Source organism: Diabrotica virgifera, chromosome 3 (genome assembly GCF_917563875.1).
Source record: "Diabrotica virgifera virgifera chromosome 3, PGI_DIABVI_V3a".
Taxonomy (NCBI): domain Eukaryota; kingdom Metazoa; phylum Arthropoda; class Insecta; order Coleoptera; family Chrysomelidae; genus Diabrotica; species Diabrotica virgifera.
Genome location: NC_065445.1, coordinates 50,197,153 through 50,219,761, shown reverse-complemented (window position 1 = coordinate 50,219,761; position 22,609 = coordinate 50,197,153). Strand labels below are relative to the sequence as shown.

At 33.4% G+C, this 22,609-nt stretch overlaps 1 protein-coding gene across 1 annotated transcript in view; it reads right to left on the bottom strand.

Moving 5' to 3' along the window:
* LOC114342329 (cadherin-related tumor suppressor) overlaps positions 1 to 21,766 on the bottom strand; it is a 509,267-nt gene extending 487,501 nt beyond the window's left edge. Inside the window, exon 1 of the mRNA XM_050647448.1 lies at positions 21,493 to 21,766. Coding sequence (XP_050503405.1) covers positions 21,493 to 21,766 — 274 coding nt within the window. The remainder of the gene's footprint in view (positions 1 to 21,492) is intronic.
* Positions 21,767 to 22,609: the final 843 nt, after the last annotated feature.

Genomic DNA, 22,609 nt, shown 5'->3' with positions numbered 1-22,609 from the left:
GAAAGGAAAAGCAGTCGGACCAGATGATATTCCTGGGGAAGTATGGAGAGCATTGGGAGAGACAGGAATAAGTTGGCTAGCAGGTCTTTTTAATAGAATTATGGAATTTGGACAAATGCCAGACGAATGGAGAAGCAGTATATTAGTACCTGTTTACAAAAACAAGGGAGACATACAACAATGTACAAACTACAGGGCTATAAAACTACTAGCCACACAATGAAAATATGGGAGAGAGTATTTGATAGACGGATATGTGCAGAAACCGAAATATCCCATAATCAATTTGGCTTTATGCAAGGCAGATCAACAACTGATGCAATTTTCATTGTAAGGCACCTGATGGAAAAATACAGGAATAAAGAGACATACGCTCATATGGTATTCATTGATCTTGAGAAAGCATATGATAGAGTTACTCGAGAGATTCTGTGGTGGGCACTCAATAAGAAAGGAGTACCTGGCGAATATGTAAAGATTGTGAGAGATATGTATGAGGAAGGAACGACTAGTGTTAGGACAGGTGTGGAAGAGACTCATAAATTTCAGGTGAAAGTAGGATTGCACCAAGGCTCGGTGCTTAGTCGTTATTTATTCTCATTAGTTTTGGACCAGATAACAGCGAAACTACAGGGTAGCATTCCATGGTGCCTAATGTATGCTGATGATGTTGTGTTAATAGGAAATAGTGAAAGAGACTTAGAACAAAAACTGGAACAGTGAAGACAAGCTCTGGACGAAAAAGGTTTAAAACTTAGTAGGACAAAGACAGAGTATTTGGAATGTTCATTTAAAGATAGAGTTAGTACAATTAAAATGGTATCTTTGGATGGTGAAATGATTGTGAAAAGCAATAGTTTTAAGTACCTAGGATCGGTATTACAGATTAATGGAGAAATAGATGGAGATGCATGCAGTAGAATTAGGGCTGGATGGATGAAGTGGAAAGAAGCGAGTGGTATGTTGTGTGACAGAAAAATTCCAATAAAGCTGAAGGGAAAATTCTATAAAACAGCCATAAGACCGGCTATGATGTACGGAACTGAATGTTGAACTGAACGAATTCATGTGGCGGAAATGAGAATGCTTAGACGGATGAGTGGAGTGACAAAGAAGGATAATATTAGAAATGAGTATATTAGGGGAAGTCTAGGTGTGGCACCAATTGATGCCAAAATGAGAGAGCATAGGTTAAGATGGTTTGGTCATGTTCAACGTCGAGACGTTAATCATCCAATACGAAGAATAGCTGACGTGCAGATTCCTGGAAGGAGTAGGAGAGGAAGACCAAAGAAGATCTGGGGGGAGACGATAAGGCAGGACATGTTGGTAAAGGGGATTAATATTGATATGACCCAAGATAGAATTGTATGGAGAAATGCAATTAGGGAAGCCGACCCCGCATAGGGATAAGGCAAAGATAATGATGATGATGACCGTCTTATCTTAGTTGTGTACAAGAATTGCAAAAACATAATTTATAAGGTTCTGAAACTGTTGTTTTGTGGATTATTTAAGTTTATCCTGTCCAAAACCAAACCCAACAACACACAACAGAGGTCAAAGAATTGCATCTACAAAAGACCCGCTGATAAAATAAATTTCGATGTGGAAGAAACTGCAAGACAACTAAGCGTTCGGATTAACGACTATGAAACATACATCAAAAACAGGGATTTCGAGAAATCACAGAAATGAAAACATGCCTGGGACGATGAACACACGAATACAGACCACAGTGGGAAGATGAATCAATAGTCATTAAGGAAACAGACATGAAGTAGATAAAAATTAAAGAAGAAGCCACTATCCTACTAAATGAAGAAAACTGTGTACCAAATCCATCAGCAGAATGCAACAGACTTTGGTTGCCAATACTTAAAGAGAGGTGAATAACAAGAAAACAACACAATACAACACACAATCCATAATCACACAATTTTTACCCAAAAACTCGTTATTACGAACACAGAATCACATAACACATAGAATATTGCACAAAATACAAACAATAATCGGAATTTGATGTATCAAAGGGCATAAAAAAACATCCACCCTCATATCTTTCCAGCCAAAGCTGCCTGTTACCTACAACCATCAAGGAAAGTGCATTGAAATCTCGATTTTGTTGACTGCGGTATGACATAACTTCAAACAACAACAATTGGCGGTTATATATAGCTTTTAACAAAATTATATTTAATATTTCTTTGAGAACGATTTCCTGAGTGGAAATCCGAAAATATGCCTTTATTAAAGTGTACATGAAAGCATGGGCATATAGAGGTTTAGTAGGTTAGACAGACTAAACTAAAAAAAGCAAAAAATTATTATAAAACTTAATATTTGTAACTACTCACCCTAAAAGAAGATTGAGCTAACCAAAATCGGGTTATGAACTTTATGAACACCACTTTAAATAGATGAAAAATATTCCCCACTCCCCACTTATATTATTTTGAATTGATAACTGGCAGACGAAAATCAGAAATACCAGCATAGAAAAAAGTTGTGTAGCTTGTTCAAAGTTGATACGGAGTGTGAATATGGGACATATATAAAGACTAAATGGGGCCATGAGAGCCAGAGTGTCCTAACTGATAAGAGCATTACTTTACATAATCAAAGAAAATGATCAGAAGCTAACAATGTACGATTGTTTTAGTGATAGTATGTTGACCCAGAATTATTCTTGGTCAACATACAATTTTACTAAAATAATCGAACATTGTTAGCTTCTTATCTTTTTTTTGAAGATATTCTTCTTTAGGCGCGATTCGATTGAGGGTAAAATTGTACATAAATCTGCGCGCCTGCGCACACAGACAGTATGTAGTTCCTTGCTAATCTTTCAAGATAGGTATTTATGTATCTGTATCCGTGCAAATAAGTCATTAAAAGAATATATTAGTGTTTTTAGTAAATCTATTATTTATTATAATTCTTGTGTTTTTGGATTTGTGTTTCTCTGTAGTAAAATACTTATTTTTCCACCTACCTCTACCGAAAGTATACTTTTCCGGACCTGATTGTAGGGAGCAAAGTTGTACTTTTCCTCCCTAGGGAGGAAAAGTAAAAGTGACGTCATGGTATTTCATTCATGAAATATAACTTATTGACGCCCTGTACAATATCTATTTTCTATTACGTAAGTATCTATACATTTTAACGTTTATTTAAAAACACTCTCTATTTTGCAGAATGGTAAAAAACAGTAAATTTTTATTCTGATTTAACAATGTTTACATTAATAATTTGACTTATATTTGACAGTTGACAGTTATATTGTACCTACTTGTTAGTTTTAGTTCTAATAAATTTTGTTGGTTAGTTACATAAATAAATGTAAGTAAAAATGAAAAAATGACTTGTTAATTGAGGAAGGTGGAAAAACCATATGTATAACATGGGAGTAAAGTGCCTTTTCCTCCCTTGAATGATTACTGTAAACTTCATTCTAGGGAGGAAAAGTAGCACTTTCCTCCCTTGTTATACAAATAGCTATTACACTACATAACATTTTTACACTACTTGTCGCCGTGTTGTGTAATTATATCCGAAACTTACATGTCAATTAGAAGGACCTCGCTGGTGTAGTTGGTAGGGCGTTAGCTCCGTGATTGGAATGACGCGGGTTCAAATCCTGGGCGATTCATATATTTTTTTTATTTTTGGTTGTTTTAATAAATTTTTTTTAGAAAATAAGAAAATTTAAATAAGAAAGTTAATTTAATTTTTAAATAAAATACAAATAACCTGTTAAGTATATTTACTTTGTTGAAATTACCTATATAATAGAAGAATATCTTCTTACTTGCGTACAAAGTACACACACCTTCTTTTTTATTATGTAAAGTAATGCTCTTATCAGTTAGACCACTCTGACTATCATGGTCTCAAATGAGAAACGAAACAAATGAAAATTATTACATGTATGCACTTTTGTTTGACTAGTTATAACACATTATGTGTGTATGTAGTAAGAAGGTGTTTAATGCTATTTTTTATCTTCTTTATAGAACTTTTTTAGATTGTATCTTATTCTTCTTAATTTCGTTATAACACCCACAATTTATTATTTATGAAAAAACATTTCTTGGACCTGTAACAAATAAAAGAGAAACTTATTTAATCAAATTCCAATATCTTTGATACGCCATTGGCTGATTATTTTTTTTCTTTTGTTAAAATATTATTATGAATAGGGATGCGGCAGTTTCACGTCACAAACACTCACGAAGAAAATAAAATCAAAAGTTTTTGAGATTTTTAAAGTGGGTTATGTGTGTGTCGAATCCGGACTCTCAGAGTAGTGATGTTGATTATAGTTACTTTCGAGTATTCGGTACAAATCGTTACTTTCGTATAAAGTAATCATTTACAGTATTCGTTACTTTGATTACTATGATTACTTTTGTATTTGAGTAACGGTAATCATAATATATGAGGTAATCATGATATTATCTAAAATCGTATTTCTCAGTAGGTAGGTATTTTGTATAGGTAATCCGATATAACAAGTAATAATTTACAGCATTCGTTACTTTGATTACTATGATCACTTTTGTTACTTTTGTATATAAGTACCGGTAATCATATCGAAAATCGTATTTCTCAGTAGGTAGGTATTTTGTATGCCCCCCCCCCCTAAATGCCCTGGTCTAATTCTAATAAAACCAATGCAATACATACAAAATATGCAATACATACAAAATTAAAGTTGTTGATCATACTGTAGAAAAATTATCATTTCCACATTTTTCCGGTCAGTCTAGCTAGAAAGTAATCAAGTGTACTGGTTGTAGATACAATAGTCGTTACTCGCTCTGATACGATTGGTACGAAGTAATCAGAGTAATCAAAGTAGACACAATAGTTGTTACTCGCTCTGATACGATTGGTACGAAGTAATCAGAGTAATCAAAGTAACGATTTGCCTCTCTGTGTAGTAATCGTTACTTTCGGTATTCGTAAGTAACGAGTACTTTGTAACGAATAGTTACTTTTTCAACATCACTATCTCAGAGATGGCACAATGGGCATTGCGAAGGTCACCGCAAGCCATCAAAAGATTTTGTTGTCAAGAAACCATGACACGATCTTGAAAAGGGCATCACCTTAATCTACCTCCCTCTATTTGTTTGCATCGTTGAGACAAATTGAATGTGAAGTAGGGTACGACACAAGGAGCAGTTTTCGAGTCCCGCCATACTTCTTTTGTATAATAAGCATCCTCTCCATAGTAATCTATAATAATAAGCTATAATAATAATATAATATAGAGCAATAGAAAAAAGCCAAAAAAACCAAAATGTATGACATCTAAATACCCAGTACGATGTAAAATCGAAATCGATGGGAAAATAATAAAGCAGGAAGCAAGGTTTAGATATCTGGGAATAGATATAACCAGTTACGGAGATGTTGAAGAGGAAGTACGACAACAAAGCTTAAAAGCAAATAAAGCGGCGGGATTTCTTAATGACACAATCTGGAAGAACAAACACCTAACATAAGACACAAAATCAAGAATCTATAAAGCAGCAATTAGACCTATGTTGACATACACGGCGGAGACAAGACCTGACACATCTAAAACGAGACCACTACTAGAAACAACAAAGATGAAAATACTCCGACGAATATCAGAGAAAAGTCTGTTGGATAGGGAGAGAAGTGAAAACATAAGAAGATCATGCAATGTAGAAGACATAAATAGATGGGTGACAAAACGGAAACAGGAGTAGAACGAACACATTAGTAGAATGGCAGAGGAAAGGATAGTACGAATAGCACGAGATAAGTCACCAAATGGACGAAGAAGTATTGGCAGACCTAGAAAAAGATGGTGCGATAACTTAAACAATTTAGGAGGCTAATATTGAAGAAGAAACAGGCTCTAAAGCCTACATACAAGAAGGAAGAAGAAAAAGAAGAAAAAAATAGTAACTTAACACATTCGCGGTCATGACTGCATATGAAGTCATTTACTCCATAAGAATACGTGTATAAAATGACAGCGTGTCCGCGAATGTGTTAAGAATGCAATAGACATGTTGTAATAATGAATTATTGTCGTTTCTGCTTATAGGCAACAGCCTGTCAGCCTATGTACCTCCGGATGATGACGTACACAAATTTTTAGATTTTTCCTTCCGTCAGGACGAACGTGTGTATAGGTATTAACACTCTAGAACTTTTCTTTCAAGAAAATGAAAAAAAAAACATGGGAAAGCGAAAAAAATATGTTGATTCCAAATTGAATCGGGTCATTTCTTACGCCAATAAAAAGCTCTGATTAACTTTATGATTCTAGGATATCCTCGCAAGAAAAAATGGCATCAGAATATGACAATAAGGGTAAGAGCATAACAAGTAACTCGAGGTGGAGGTGGATGTGGAGGTCGCGGTCGCGGTCGATGTCGACACCCATGTAAAACAAACACATTGTAGTGAATGGAAGAGAACAGAGCAGGTAAGTCGCGGTGGAGGTTTAGCGCGATGCCATCCAGGAGGTTTACGTCGTTGCTTTTGAAAATAAAATGAGTTTGTTTTACATGGATGTCTACTGCGCGGCCTACAAGGATGCTTTTCTGTGATTGGTCCGTTCGAAGTCAAGTTGTCATTAACTGCGCTATCTGAGTTGATACTTTTTATAATATAATCCCTCTTTTGTATTCAGTTTATTTTTGAATTTCTAAAGTAATTAAATTCAGTAAATTTTTGAAATATGAAGGAGGATCTGATTATTTACAGCTGACATTTCATCACTATCATCACTTGACTGACACAACATCGCAAAAGCACAGTATTTTTGTCATTCAAATTTCATTAAACTACATCACTTGATAGTGGTTCTAGCTCGACTGACAGCGCAGGTGACCTCCTTGCTATGTGCTGTCGACATCGACCGCGACTTAACTAGTGGCATCTACCGCGACCTACACATCTACCTCGACTTACTTGTTATGTTCTTACCCTAAGGGTTTATTCTTCACATCACAAGGAGTATATATGTACCACATTTTTATACTCTAGAGCTTTTCCTTTAAGACAAACGATTAATAATTGAATAATTGTAGTAATGAAACAAAGACTTACTCACAATCATTTAATTATACTTTGACGACCGGTTTCGATCTCTACATTATTCAGATCATCTTCAGGTCGGCCTTACAAGTAGTTAAATGCTAAAATTAAAGAAAACCAGAGTTAGAACATTGTCTGGTTGCACAAATGTTAATAGAAAGCTAAACCCGAAAACATTTTTTGAAATAAAGGTTTGCAACTGTTGACAACTCAGAAATTCGATACATACAAATGCACACTTATGAATAACAGATACTCATAAGCATGCATAAGCAAATAGATGCTTGCAGTTTATGAATATTTGTTGAAAAAATTTTTTAAATAAAAACTAATGAAAATATTAATCAAAATTAGATATGCTTCCAAAATTCAAAAAATAATAATAATAGATAGTAATATTGCTCTGATCTACTTACATGCCGTTACAAGGGATGCGTTGCCACTTAGTTTTTAACATGTTAATACGTCCAACTTATGCTAATAGATTAGCTGGGAGAGGTATAGGGCAAACAGACATGTTACGTAGGTCAAAACACAGTAAATTTTTGAAATTTAAATGGATCCTGAAGGTAGATGCGTGCTGTGAAACAAAGGATGTTGTGTGAGACAGGAGAAAGACAATGCTCGAGTGGATGTGTTTTAAATGTAGCTAAGTTTGAAATCACTTTATTGTAGACTCTTTTACTAATGTGATGGTCTTTGCTCGCCGATGTTTTGCGATATGGGCAGAGGTCAAAGTATGGGAAATGACAAATAGGAAAGAATTTAATTAAATTAAATTAAAATGTCTTGTTCCCGGTCAAAGGACTAAGGGATGTCACAAATTTAGTAAAAATTGTAGGTGCCAAACACCCTGAAATCTATGAAATGTATAGAATTATAAGAAGGCTAATTAGATGAAAAATGGTAAAAAATTGTAAAAAGAGAGTGGTTAAAAAACTGTAAAAAATAAAAATTGTAAAAAGATCGTAAAGAGGCAAGGTTATTTTGTTTGAGTTATTGTATGATGGAATATGTTCAGAGAGAAAGTTAATGGTAGGGTGTAGGCACTTACTTGAGAATAGTTTTTAAAAAACTATTTTAAAAACTATTTTTTAAAAACTATTCTCAAGTAAGTGCCTACACGCTACCATTAACTTTCTCTCTGAACATATTCCATCATACAATAACTCAAACAAAATAACCTTGCCTCTTTACGATCTTTTTACAATTTTTATTTTTTACAGTTTTTTAACCACTCTCTTTTTACAATTTTTTACCATTTTTCATCTAATTAGCCTTCTTATAATTCTATACATTTCATAGATTTCAGGGTGTTTGGCACCTACAATTTTTACTAAATTTGTGACATCCCTTAGTCCTTTGACCGGGAACAAGACATTTTAATTTAATTCTTTAAATTCTTTCCTATTTAAATATAAATTTAAATTCTTTCCTATTTGTCATTTCCCATACTTTGACCTCTGCCCATATCGCAAAACATCGGCGAGCAAAGACCATCACATTAGTAAAAGAGTCTACAATAAAGTGATTTCAAACTTAGCTACATTTAAAACACATCCACTCGAGCATTGTCTTTCTCCTGTCTCACACAACATCCTTTGTTTCACAGCACGCATCTACCTTCAGGATCCATTTAAATTTCAAAAATTTACTGTGTTTTGACCTACGTAACATGTCTGTTTGCCCTATACCTCTCCCAGCTAATCTATTAGCATAAGTTGGACGTATTAACATGTTAACAACTAAGTGGCAACGCATCCCTTGTAACGGCATGTAAGTAGATCAGAGCAATATTACTATCTATTATTATTATTTTTTGAATTTTGGAAGCATATCTAATTTTGATTAATATTTTCATTAGTTTTTATTTAAAAAATTTTTTCAACAAATATTCATAAACTGCAAGCATCTATTTGCTTATGCATGCTTATGAGTATCTGTTATTCATAAGTGTGCATTTGTATGTATCGAATTTCTGAGTTGTCAACAGTTGCAAACCTTTATTTCAAAAATGTTTTCGGGTTTAGCTTTCTATTAACATTTGTGCAACCAGACAATGTTCTAACTCTGGTTTTCTTTAATTGTAGCATTTAACTACTTGTAACGCCGACCTGAAGCTGATCTGAATAATGTAGAGATCGAAACCGGTCGTCAAAGTATAATTAAATGATTGTGAGTTAGTCTTTGTTTCATTACTACATTTAATATGGACTCACATATGCAACCCATTCAATATTTGAATTGAATAATTATTTGAAAAAGAAGACATATAATATGAAAAGAGGATCTTTCATAGCATAATGCTGAATATTACCATATGCAATAGAGCGGATATATTATACACCCTATACACATGGCCAAGGACAAGTTGAATTGGACTTTATGTGAAAATATCTACAAATCACCGAAGATGATAGAATAAAAACAGAGGAAATATGGAACAGAATGAAAGTAGAATGCTCAATTACAAAAAAGTTGGAAAACAGAGCCATGCAGTGGTACGGGCATGTACAAAGAATGCCAGAACGCAGGTGGGCGAAAAGAATATTGGACTGGGACCCTCCCGGAAGAAGACGGAGAGGAAGACCTGCTATGAGATGGAAGACGTACATAGGAAATGTTAGGATACAAAGATACCTCAGAGAAAGTTACTGGGAGAATATAGTGCCGTAGAGAACGAAAACGACGAACTCATAGTGGGAAAATGCCAAAGAAGAAGACGAAGAAGAGGATAATTTAAATTTTATATAATAAAGATGTACATTTATATGTATTTTTATATAATAAAGATGTATTTTACATCAGAAGTTTTTACTTCATTGTGAGTTTTTTTGTATTATTCGTAGATATACGATTCAACTATTCCTGCAACAGCTAAGGTATAATTTAGATATTTTTTATTACGCCTATTGCTTACTTTGCGTTTCATGACAAACCACACAATAAAATTATAACCCGAATACTTTAACTCGTTGGAGGTCTTTATTACTTAACATGCAGAATTATTATTTTAACGTATAATTCTGCCATAAAAGCAGCAGTAAATATTTATAACAAGTAGAACAATAGCAGACTGCTTATATTCCCGTATTGCTTAACTGAACAGATCTAGAGTCTCTATTTCAACTGAAATTAGTACTTGCTTGCATACGCAAAGCAGCAACCAGAGCAGTACTAGCAGAATTGTTGCACATGTAGTAGTTGTTCACAAGAAGAAACTCAACAAAACTATTATTGTATTATATATCATACATAACACGTGGAGAAAACAAAATTCGTATGGGCCACAAAAAATCCAGTGCAAGATAATTGAAATCTATCCACAACACTCGGTACCTACACACACCCCTCGGTAAGACGATGATGATAGTAAGACGATTTGTTAGCTTTATCCGTAAAAACTCAACGGCACACAAATTCAAAATAGCACTCCGCGGTTCTTTCATATTTGAGGGTTCACTGATCATATAAAACACCTTTAATGGTGTAGTTCCTTTCTAAAGTATATATCCTATTATAGCCTACTTAGCTGACGTCTTTTTCGAGGCAGGTCATCTTATGAATTTAATTTCAGAACCCGCGTTCGCGCCAATGTGTTTTAAATGCATTCATTTTTTTCGAATCCTGAGAAAGCCAATAAGTATTTTTGAAAAATTTAAACGTAGAATGAAAGATTACATTATTACCGAGGGCCGAAAGTTCCTTAGAATAAACAAAAAGTTTCTTTTGAATGAGATATTTGAAATTAAAAATCAGACTAAATTTTCTTTTTTTTTTCACCCCTGTAACTTATTAAAATAAACATTACAGAAGTTTTCAGGCACTTTCGGCCCTCGGTAATATTGCAATCTTTTATTCAGGGTTTAAATTTTTCAGAAATACTGGGTATTAGTTTTCTCAGGATTCGAAAAAGAAATGAATGCATTTAAAACACATTGGCGCGAAATTTTGCGCCTACGCCCTTAATAACTTGAATTGGGAACATTTTAGGTAAATAAGTTTTAGATAGTCATAGTCATAGATGACGTCCGAAATTTTTTGTATATGTTCTCTTTTAATTTAAAATGAACTTTGCATGAAACTGAATGTATAATAAAGCAAATAACTTATGGAGACGACCTAAAAGAATGCACCAGGATGCTATAGTAAAGTAACAGAGAGATACCAAATAAACATTGAACTTCTAGAACGTTTCTTGAGAAATTTAAAATTCCCTGAAACGTGGCAAATGGCAAAAGCTATATACAGCGTGTCTACTTAAGTTGGAAACATATGGGAAACTTTTTTATTATTAATTTTACGAAAAAAGTTATAATAAAAAGTTCTGCATGCCCCAAAACTTAAGATTAAATCATCAGATATCAAATTTTCTCAATATTATACGAGGTATGTCAAAAAATATGAATTTCGGTCAAGGATAAAGTACCTTTATTTCTCTCAATATCGAAAATTCTTATGATAAAAAGTTGTTTGGAATTAAAAACTAAGATCAAATATGCAATTACATGCTTCTAATTGGAAAACAAAAATTCTCAAAGTTATGGATACCCAACATCGTTTTTAATTATTACAAAAATATGATAACTCGTTTATTATTCATTTTATGAAAAAAAGTTATTCTTCATAAAAAGCTTTGCATGGTCCAAAATCTAAGACACAACCATGATATATCAACTTTTATTAATTTTATAGGAGGTGTGTCAAAAAATATGAAATTCGCTCAAGATTATAGTACCTTTATATTTCACAATATTTCAATTAGAAGGATGTTATTGCATATCGAAACATAATTTTTAATTCTAAACAACTTTTTTAATAACCGTTTTCAATATTGTGAAAATTAAAGGTACTTTACTCTTGAGTGAAATTCATATTTTTTGACATACCTCGTATAAAATTAATACAATGTGATATCTGATGGTTGCATCTTCGGCCTTAGGACATACAGAGCTTTTTATAAAGAATACTTTTTTTTCGTAAAAGTAATAATAAAAGAGTTATCGTATGTGTAATAAATAAAAACGAAGTTAGTATCAATAAATTTGAGAAAAATTTGGAAAATATTTTTTTCCAATTAGAACCATGTAATTGCATATTTGATCTTAGTTTATATTTCCAAACAACTTTTCATAATAAGAATTTTCGATATTGAGAGAAATAAAGGTACTTTACTCTTGAACGAAGTTCATATTTTTTGACATACCTCGTATAATATTGAGAAAATTTGATATCTGATGATTGAATCTTAGGTTTTAGAGCATGCAGAACTTTTTATAAAGAATAACTTTTTTTCGTAAAATGCATAACAAAAAAGTTTCCCATATGTTTCCAACTTAAGTAGACACGCTGTATATCACTGTTTAAAAAGGCGATCGTAACTATTGCGAAAATGAAACAATGAAACAACTGACAGATCTAGCTATTCCCAGTATAAGTTGTTCCACTGCACACCGTGTTAGTCTCATTTTGTTGGCTCATTTCGTTGGCGGCTTTTATTGCCAACGTAATTGTCTCTTGACTCTAGCTAGACCGTATGATATCACTGAAAGCATGCAAGCAGTTCAGGTCATACGGACTCTTCGGTCTACTTCCACGTGTTGGTCTTCTCTGCTCAACTATTAGATGACCAAAGTAAATATATTCGCCCACTCTATCACTTCCTCCCCCACAATAACTGATAATTCATCCAAAGTAAGAATCTTGGTCTTTGTTAGATTTATTTTCAAGCCTATACTTTCAGAAACATTTCTTAATTCTGAAAGCATTTTTTGTTGCTGGTTAGGGTCACTAGTAATTATGACAATATCATCCGCAAAGCGGAGATGACTCAGACATCGTCTACGAATATTTAAACCTTATTGTTCCCAGTTAAAGCTGCTTGAAAAAGTGGTCTAGAGCCAATGTGAATAACTTCTAAGAAATCGTATCGCCATGTCTCACTCCTCTATGAATGTGTGAAAATCGACTAATTATATATATTCTCAATTACAAACAGTAAAGAAGAGCTGTCTCGCGATGCTACGTCATCTCTGCCCTTTTTATGGTGGTTAATCGTGAACCTTGAACGAAAATATGTGCAGAAAATTGGAAGGATTTGGGATGTGGCTATTTCGGAGAATACTCAAAATCCCGTGGACTGACCGAGTCATAAATGAGGCGGTCCTTAAAAGAATGAAGAAGAACCGAGAAGTATTCCTATACATATCATATAGGGCAGACCGGGGTTGGTTGTTACAGGGGCAGGTTGTTACAGACGCTTTTATTACTTACGAATAGTCGTTGACTCCATAACAAGTTTGAAGAATTTCGCGCATGTCTGTTACCTATAATATATCCAAACGACACAGCGCCAGTCCATCGTATAATCCCGTAGAGTGTGGTTATGTGTTTTCATGCCTCCGAATAAAATTTAATGTGCCGAAGTAAGTATTAATATCTTTGGTAATTCATAATGATATTAAATATTCTTTTGACGTGTAAATGCATGAGTATATTATGTTTTTTTTTATTATATAGTTGCTCAATAAATATAGTTTTGTTAAAGTTATTCAGCATTTTTTACAAACCATGCTTTTGGGGTTGGTTGTTACGTTTGTCGTCAGCATATATTTTACACTTTTTGTCTAACTCAATAGTGTTTAAGTTTAATTTCAGTTCTTTAGTAAGTAAAAGAAGTGTTAAACTTTTGTTTGATTTATTTAAAATACATTTCTTAAAAATAATTTTTGTTATATTATTCTTTTAGCCAAATCTGTAACAACCAACCCCGGTCTCCCCTACACCATTAAATCTCGAAAATTTATATTCCCTCCTATAAGCCATCATGCAAGGAAAAATATTTGGAAAGCGGGGTCCAGGAAGAAGAACCTCCTGGTTGAAGAACCTCAGAGCCTGATTCAACCCAACATCTGTGTAGCTTTTCCACGCAGCTGCAGATAGTATAAAGATTGCCATGATGAACATTCGTCACGGATATGCACATGAAGAAGAAGGAAGAACTGCAGAATGGTCTATGAAAATATGGAGAAAAGTTTGTGGCTGATGAAGTCTCTAAACTTTGGAATAAAGAATAGAAAGAAGTAATTAAACTTCATCTAGACTGAATGGAATATCGATTTTCGTGATTGATTATATAACATAAGACAGTTTTAGTGATTATATAACAAAAAAGAGTTCATTATTGTCCCTTTTTTAATTTCTGAAACTCTTTTAGTCCATATCGAATGCGCCAATGATCCATCTAAGCTGAATTCCTGCTACTGATTCCGACTCTGACCACTGTTCACATTCGTAAAAGATGTAAATTACATTTGAATACAATTACTAGCGCGTCCAGGCTCGTACATAAAATTAATTGTTAAATATATAGAAAGTTTAAACACTTCAATGGTGAATCAGAGATTTGAATCTCTGATAGCCTACATAAATCTGAGTCCGAACACCTTGTTTATGCGAAACAATAAAAAAAGAGATGTGATGCTGGAAGAGTTGAGAAGTTACGTTTTGATTGGTAAACTCTTGTAACGTTGGTATTTTTGTGCGAAAACATATAGATTCTGAATAAGTCGAGGCATTCTGGAGAACTTTTTTTGTTTCATATACGTCGGTTTTTAAAAAATATGTATTATACTTTTTATTTATTTTATTTTTTTTTTATTAGAAGAATATGATTGGCGTGGGCAGCGTTTGGAATGTTAAGATGGATACTAAAAAGCACAAAAATGCAACAGTACCTAAAAACTTGTGTATTTGATCAGTACATCCTTCCTGTTCTAACGTATGTCTTATAAACATGGACATTAACAAAGGCCAAAATATAAACAAAATAGAAATAACTCAAAGAAAAATGGAAAGATCCACGTTGGGAATAAAACTGTTAAGACAGAAAATCAAACACATGGATAAGAGAGAAAACAAAAGTAAAAATGCAACAGAACATATAACAGGGTTAAAGTGGAGATTTGCGGGCCACAATGCGAGAGAGGAAGATAAAAGATCAAGGACCATGATCGAGGATCGGAAGAAGAGAAAAGAGGAAGAGGAAGAAGAGGAAGACCTCAGATGCGATGGAAGGACGATATTGTAGAACCTGCAGGAACTCACTGGAAGAGCGGAGCCAAGGACAGATAGTCGAGGAAATGAAGCATTTTGGCTCGCAATTTTTTCGTCCAGCATGGATTTACTTGAAATTTTCACAGAAGGTAGGGAATAGCACAAGGATCATTTTCTATATCATGCTGCTGTACGCTAAAACCTTGGGGGTGGTTGACACCCCATCTCGGGGGCGCGAATATTTTATTACATTTTAACAATGTAAATCGATGTAAAAAGTAATTCTAAGAAAAAAATGTTTTTTACATTTTCTTCGTAAAACTAATATTTTTCGAGTTATTCGCGCTTGAAAGTAACAGTTTTTCGATGAAAAAATCGACTTTTTTAGAGGGTTTTTTTGAGAATACCTCGAAAAATATGCATTTAATCAAAAAAATTGTAGATATCAAAATTGTATCTTTTGGTAACACAAACCAAATTCTTTTTCTATAATATCTTTAAGACCAATAAAAACCGAGATACAGCATGTTAAAAGTTAGCTTTTTTCGTCAAATGCATAATTTGAAACATTCAAAGTAAAATAACGGAAAAACCTTCCATTTCTCGAAGAAAACTTAAATAATCTTTTTTAAGCATATAGCTAGGCCTCTCAAAAATAATAATAAAAAGTTTCTAGCCTGAAAATCAAGCGACTTATGATCAAAAAAAATGTCGGTACCTGCTATTCTCTATGAAAAAATCAGTAAAAACAACCCCCTAACTACCCTCCTAATTAAAAATTGGTCTTCACCTTTCTGTAATTTATTTTATATTTATATTATCAATACACCCAAGAAGTTTTACCTATTTAAAAGGCCTAATTTTAGAAAAATTGGAGTTTAAAGAAAAATAAATTTTTTTGGAATTTCCCCTTTTTCAGCTTTTACTTCAAAATATCTCCGAAAATACTGGAGACACGAAAAAAATGATAGATTACTAAATTTTAGCTTATTTAATAACTCAAATACCCTTGTGCGAAGATTTTCATTACAGTAAACAGTTAGCGAGATATAGCTGTTTAAAACCTCTATTTACGAGCAAACACCCCCTTATTCGAGCCCTTTAAACCCACCCTAATTAAAAACTAAGGGATCTTACGGAATTTGGTTTACACAGTCTTATAACTCTTTAAAACTCCTACAAAGCAATTTAAAAAAAAATTTATCGCCAAAAATGAAGGAGCTATGTTTATAAAACAATTTTTTTTTTCGAAAAATTCGGATAGTCCGCTTAAGGATAACTTTCAATGGATGTATAATACCACAGAACTGGTTCGTATACTGGAAAATGACTAAAAAACTATTTGTATTTGTACATATTTGTAAATTCGTATTTTTGTGTAAATAAATGTTTTTGTAATTCTTTAATTCTACTTTTTTTTTGTATATAGATCTATTAAAATATCTACTTATAAAAACTGTAATGTTATTGGGTAACTGTTTTGAAGGGTTGAAATATTATGATATTATATCCTAAAGTATAAAACAATCATTATTTTAACCAATCAAAACCAAATTTTACCCATATTAAAGTTTACAATGTTTTTATATAATTTTTGACAATAAGGGGTAGTTTACACCCCTAAAAATAATCAACGCCCTTAAGCATGATATAGAATATGAAGTACAGGGTGAGATGATCCTAATCCCAAATTTTTATGTAAATCGATGCAAGCCAAAATTATTCTTTTAGGATAAGTACATTTTTTATATATAGCTCCTACAAGGGTGGTTTTAAGGCTTGAAATATTGTGATAGTGTATCTTAAAGCATAAAACAATCATTATGTAACTAATAGGAACCAAATGTTGACAATAATATAGTTTAAAATGTTATTTTATAATTTTTTACAATTAGGGGTAGTTTGCACCCTTAAAAAACCAAAAGCGTACAACGGCTCAATATAGAAAATGAACTAGAGGGTGTAATGAGCGTAATCCCAAATTTTTGTACAAATCGATGCTGGACGAAAAAATTGCGAGGTTTTGCCATTTTTTCAGCTTCATTTCCTCGACTAAGACAGATATGGAAAAATTTGGGGAAGACCTATGTCCAAAGTTGAAGATGAAGATACCTACTTTTTAATAAATAAGGAAGCACAGACAAATCAGCCAAATATATAAAGAACACTGCATATTACGATTACGACGAAAAAACTTAATAATTTAATATTCACCATTGGCGCGCATACGGGTAATATGACCCTTATGTGCGATTACAGCGACAGTGTTAAAGCATAGGTAAGGCTATAACATAACGTTAAAAAATAGTTTAAATCGAACAACAGGTTTAGGAAATTCGAGACATCAAAAATGACCAACTTTTAAGGTCGTGCGTTAATTTCTTGGAGAAGTGTACTTATATTTACGCATTTGCAAATATATTAGTATATCTTCTTATTCTTATAATAGCGCTACAACCCTTTGTGAGTCTTGGCCTGATCAACAATGTTCTTAAATTCTGCCCTGTTGGATACTTTCCTTCGCCACTGCTTGATGTTCATGGTTTTAAGATTCCCTCTACGTCGTCTATCCATCTTTTACTGGGCCTTCCACTTGTTCTATTTCCTTGGGGCTTCCATCTCTAGATTACTTTGACATCGCGATTATCTGGCATTCTTTCTAGGTGATCAAACCAGTTAAGTCTTTGTGAATTTACAAATCTAACAATATCTGCGATCTGCATTGTTTCATCCAGCTCGTTTAACTCTCCACGAACCATCGCTGCATTGGGTTGGTCCAAATATCTTCCTTAGTATTTTGCGCTCAAATATTCTCAGTATATTAGTACATCTATTATATTATTATATTTAAGCAAAAGTAGGTCTACCGTTTTGTACCGTAAAGTAATAGCCATATTGCCATAATACGCTGTTACTTAAAAAAATAGCAATCCCATCTCTTTGTAAACACCTTGTTTGTACGAAACAATAAAAAAGGAGATGTGACAGTGGTTAGTGGGACAACAAGAACTTTTTTGGACCTTTCTTTGTATTTTTTGCTTTTGTGTTGCGTTGGTGCTTTTCGGTTTTATGTGTGGCTTCCTCAGAGGTCCTACTCGTGGTGTGATTAAGTTGGAGACAAGACTTTTTTTGGCCATTTGTTTTTTAACACTATTCTACATTGTAAGGTTGTTAATAAAGTTTAGAATTCTGGGAATCTCGTGATTTTATCTTGTTAAAGATTGTCGTTTATTTTTCGTTAAAATACTTGTTTTGACATTTATGACTACTTTTTAACAACTCAAAAACAGTTATTTCTTCGTAGATTAACATTCTAAATAAACACATATGTAAAACTACAAAAACAATAAAACAAAACACACTAGACAATAAAACAAAGAAGTTTTCGCTCATTACAGTTCTTAGTAATCGTTTCTACAATTTTAAGTAATAATTAGATAAAGAAATATGAGATAAGTTCCGTTAGAAGTCACTATACAAATCCCATTGATTGCAGGAAATAATAGGCTACAACAAATCCGTAGTTCGTGTAGAAAATTGTCTTTTCTACAATAGTTTATTTTATTTAAATAATAATTTACTCTAATATATTTCCATCTAACTTAAATAACACCCTACGCGATCAACATATATGCTGTCTTTTTGCTAGATCGTATATTCTGCGACTATCAGTTTTTCTACACCCAAAATTGTATACCAAACTTCCCTAAAACAAATGACCTCAACTCCATCTTCGGAACTTAATCTGACGCTTTTCTAATAAAAGCATGTCTCAATTAAAGTTAAGTATTTAATCCAGTGCTTGTACATCTCAAATGTAAGTACCTGCATTATCAAACTAATAGAGAAATTAAAGAAAGAAGAAGAAGAAATTAAAATTGTTCCTGATCACCTTTTTTATTAAAATACCGGCTCTCCAAAATTAGAGAGTTACCGGATATATACTTAAACTTTCCTGTTCGATCTCCTGTTTTTATTTTTTTGAACATTTTGTATAACATAATATGTATAGGCTAACCTAACACATTTGAAGTACTATTCTATAAGCCAGTCAACTCCCGTTCATCCAAAAGTTTTTTCTTATTTGCCATTTTTATTGAGAATGAAAACGTATTATAAAAAATTAGATCTATTAGATCTATTTCCCTGGTGAAGGGCAGCAGAGATCATCAGTACCAGCTCAAGACGCAGAAGAAATGACCTGAATCGGCTTGAAACTACACTACCACAAGCATGACTGGAGCAGTTTGAATGCTTGTGGTACTGCAATAGAGAAGGCAAGGGGAAAACCGTCCCATTATAGATATTTCCCAAACATATTTTGACATACGAAAACAAGAAAACGGCTATTAGTCCAGGGCACCCCTTAAAAGGGGTGAGGGTGCGAAGAGTCCCCCTGTCAACTACTATTGAGATCCAAGGAAGGGAACAGAGAATCCAGATATGTGGCAAGATAGTACACATTGCCACCTGGAACGGACACAGCTTATTCAGGTCCGGGAAACTGGCAAACTCAAGTCCATTTTTGTCGCAATACCTAAAAATCAAAATGCTAGAAAATTAAGAATATCGATTAATTAGCCTAATAAGCCACAGTCAAACGCAGTCCAGGACGAAGAAGAACCTCATGGTTGAAGAGCTTGCGAGATTGGTATTGTGTTGATACAATCATGCTATTCAAACCAACGTTTTGAAAGGACAGGATACATGAAGAAGAAGAATAAGCCACACTCTTCAGATTTTGCTAAGAATACTCCACAACAGAATTAGACGCAAATGTGAAGAAGATCGCGAAGATACCCGATTTGGTTTTAGAAATGCTATGGGAACCAGGGAGGCACTTTATGCGCTAAATATCCTGTGGCAAAAATACCGTGATCAAAGAAAAGATATATTTGCATGCTTCTTAGAATGCGAAAAGGCATTCGATAAAGTACAGCATGTAAAATTAAACCAAACCAACAATTGCCTAACCAGCAAGCCTCCAACCAAACTACTACACAACATATACCAAATCAAACTAATAACCACACAGACATGTCAGAACTGAAAGACATGTTAAAAAAACTAACGGAACAAATGAGCACTATGCTCAACCTCCTAATCATGATTCTCAACCAGAAATGACTCAGTTACTAAAGCTAGTATTATGGAACGCCAATGGCTTAAGTCAACATGTAGAAGAATTAAAACTATTTATTAACACACAAAAAATTGATATAATGCTGATTACAGAAACTCATTTTACATCCAAAAACCACATTAATATTCCACGATTTATTATACAACTTATCATACGCAACATCCCAACGAAAAAGCACATGGAGGCACTGCAATAATAGTTAGTAATAAACTAAAGCACTACGAAATACAAAAACATGAATGCCACTATCTACAGGCCACCAGCATTGTTGTGGAAGATCAACTAGGCTAGGCCCACTAACAGTATTAGCTATATACTGTCCGCCAAAGCACAATAACAAAACGGAACAGTTTGAAAATTTCTTTAAAACATTAGGAAATAGATCCATAGCAGGAGGAGATTTTAATTCTAAGCATACTTCCTGGGGATGCAGAATTATTACCACAAAAGGCAGAAAACTTCTTAAAGCTATAAACGCGACCAATGCAAATTATCTCAGCACAAGGGAACCAACTTACTGGCCTACCGACAATGCAAAAATACCTGATCTACTCGACTTTTATATTGTTAAAGGAATTAATGTTAAATTGGCAAAAGTAGAATCTTGTTACAATCTACCCTCTGACCACTCTAGCGTAATCGCGACATGGTATGCACAAATAACAAACAGTACTAAACAACCATCACTATACAGTAACAAAACAGACTGGAGCATTTTCAAGACTAAACCAGATGAACTAATTGACATAAACATCCCATTGAAAACAGAAAGGGACATCTACGCAGCAGTAGAAAATCTTCAGAAATCTATACAAGAATCTGCTTGGTATGCTACCCCTAACTGCTACCAAACAGAATTTAAAGTGCATTGCCCAACTGTAATAAAGGAAATGATTGCTAGAATGAGAAATAAATAAAGGAGGAGTGGCGAAGAAAAAGAACACCTGAGAACAAGACAAAATTAAATAAAATCACCAAGGAAATTAAACTACAATTGCATAATATCAAAAATAATAAAATACAAGAATATCTTACAGGTTTATCAGCAAACGCAGATAGTGAATATTCCCTTTGGAAGGCCACGAGAAAAATTAAACACCCGAAACAACAAATACCACCAATACGGAACCAAGAGGAAAACTGGTGTAGAAATAATTTATTTCTTTTTTTAATTCTGAGGTTTCGTTTAGTTTGGGCGATTATACGTTTAGCGTTTATATAGTTCTCTAAGGAAACATATTGTTTAAAGTTTTGAATTGCCTGTTTGCGGCTTTTAATCCAAAGTGAACATTCTTCATCCCACCACGGATTTGAAGGTTTACCCTGTGTTCTACAGTTTTTATAGGGAATTGAGTTATCTGCTACTTGATTAACTACCTCCAAAAACTCATTGTAATTAGAGTTTACCGGTAAATCAAGCATTCCTGTTATCATCCCAGTGTGGAATGTATACCAGTCTGCTCTTTTAATATTTCTCATTTTGTATGTTTGTGTATAGATGCTATCATTTTTGTTAAACTCACAGTTGTTTATTATGACAAAGGTGGGGAAACGGTTGCTATTTCCACAATCTTGTATGACACCACAAGTAGAACATAGAGCCATATTATTACTTGCTATGGCTAGATCTACAGCGCTAAGATTATTATTAGGAGGTTGAAACAATGTTGCTGACCCATCATTTAGGATAATTAATTCTTTATCAAAAATAAAATCATAAATAATTTTTCCTCCCTTATTGGTAGGACATTTATCCCATAGGGGATGGTGAGAGTTCAGATCACCTAGTATAATTAAGTTTTCTGTAGGTATGTTTTCTATTGTTGAGCTCAAGAAAGGAAGAGTTATGGCATTATTTGTATTGGAGTAAATGTTTATTATGTATAAGTTACCAATTTTTGTTGTTATGTATTGGATTTGGTCTGAGTTGTACTTCTGAATTGTAGAAAAAATAATAGATTTCTTGATACAAGTGGCTACTCCACCATATCCGTCATCTCTGTCCTGTCTGACAACATTATAATACTTCAAAGAAAAATTAAAATCTTGTTTAAGCCAAGTTTCATTAATAGCAATTATGTCAGGGTCTTCTTTGAAAATTAAGTTCGTTATGTTTTCCCTGTTTGATTTAATACTTCTAATATTCCACTGAATAATTTTTAATTTCTTTTTTGAATTCATGATTATGTGATTTGATATGTTTAGTTAATTAAAATCAGAATCAGATTTATCCTCTTGGTCCATATAGGACTCTACGTTTAATCGGGAAGATAAATGGTTTTTAAGTAAATTTAAGTTTTCTGATGATGTATTACTAATAAA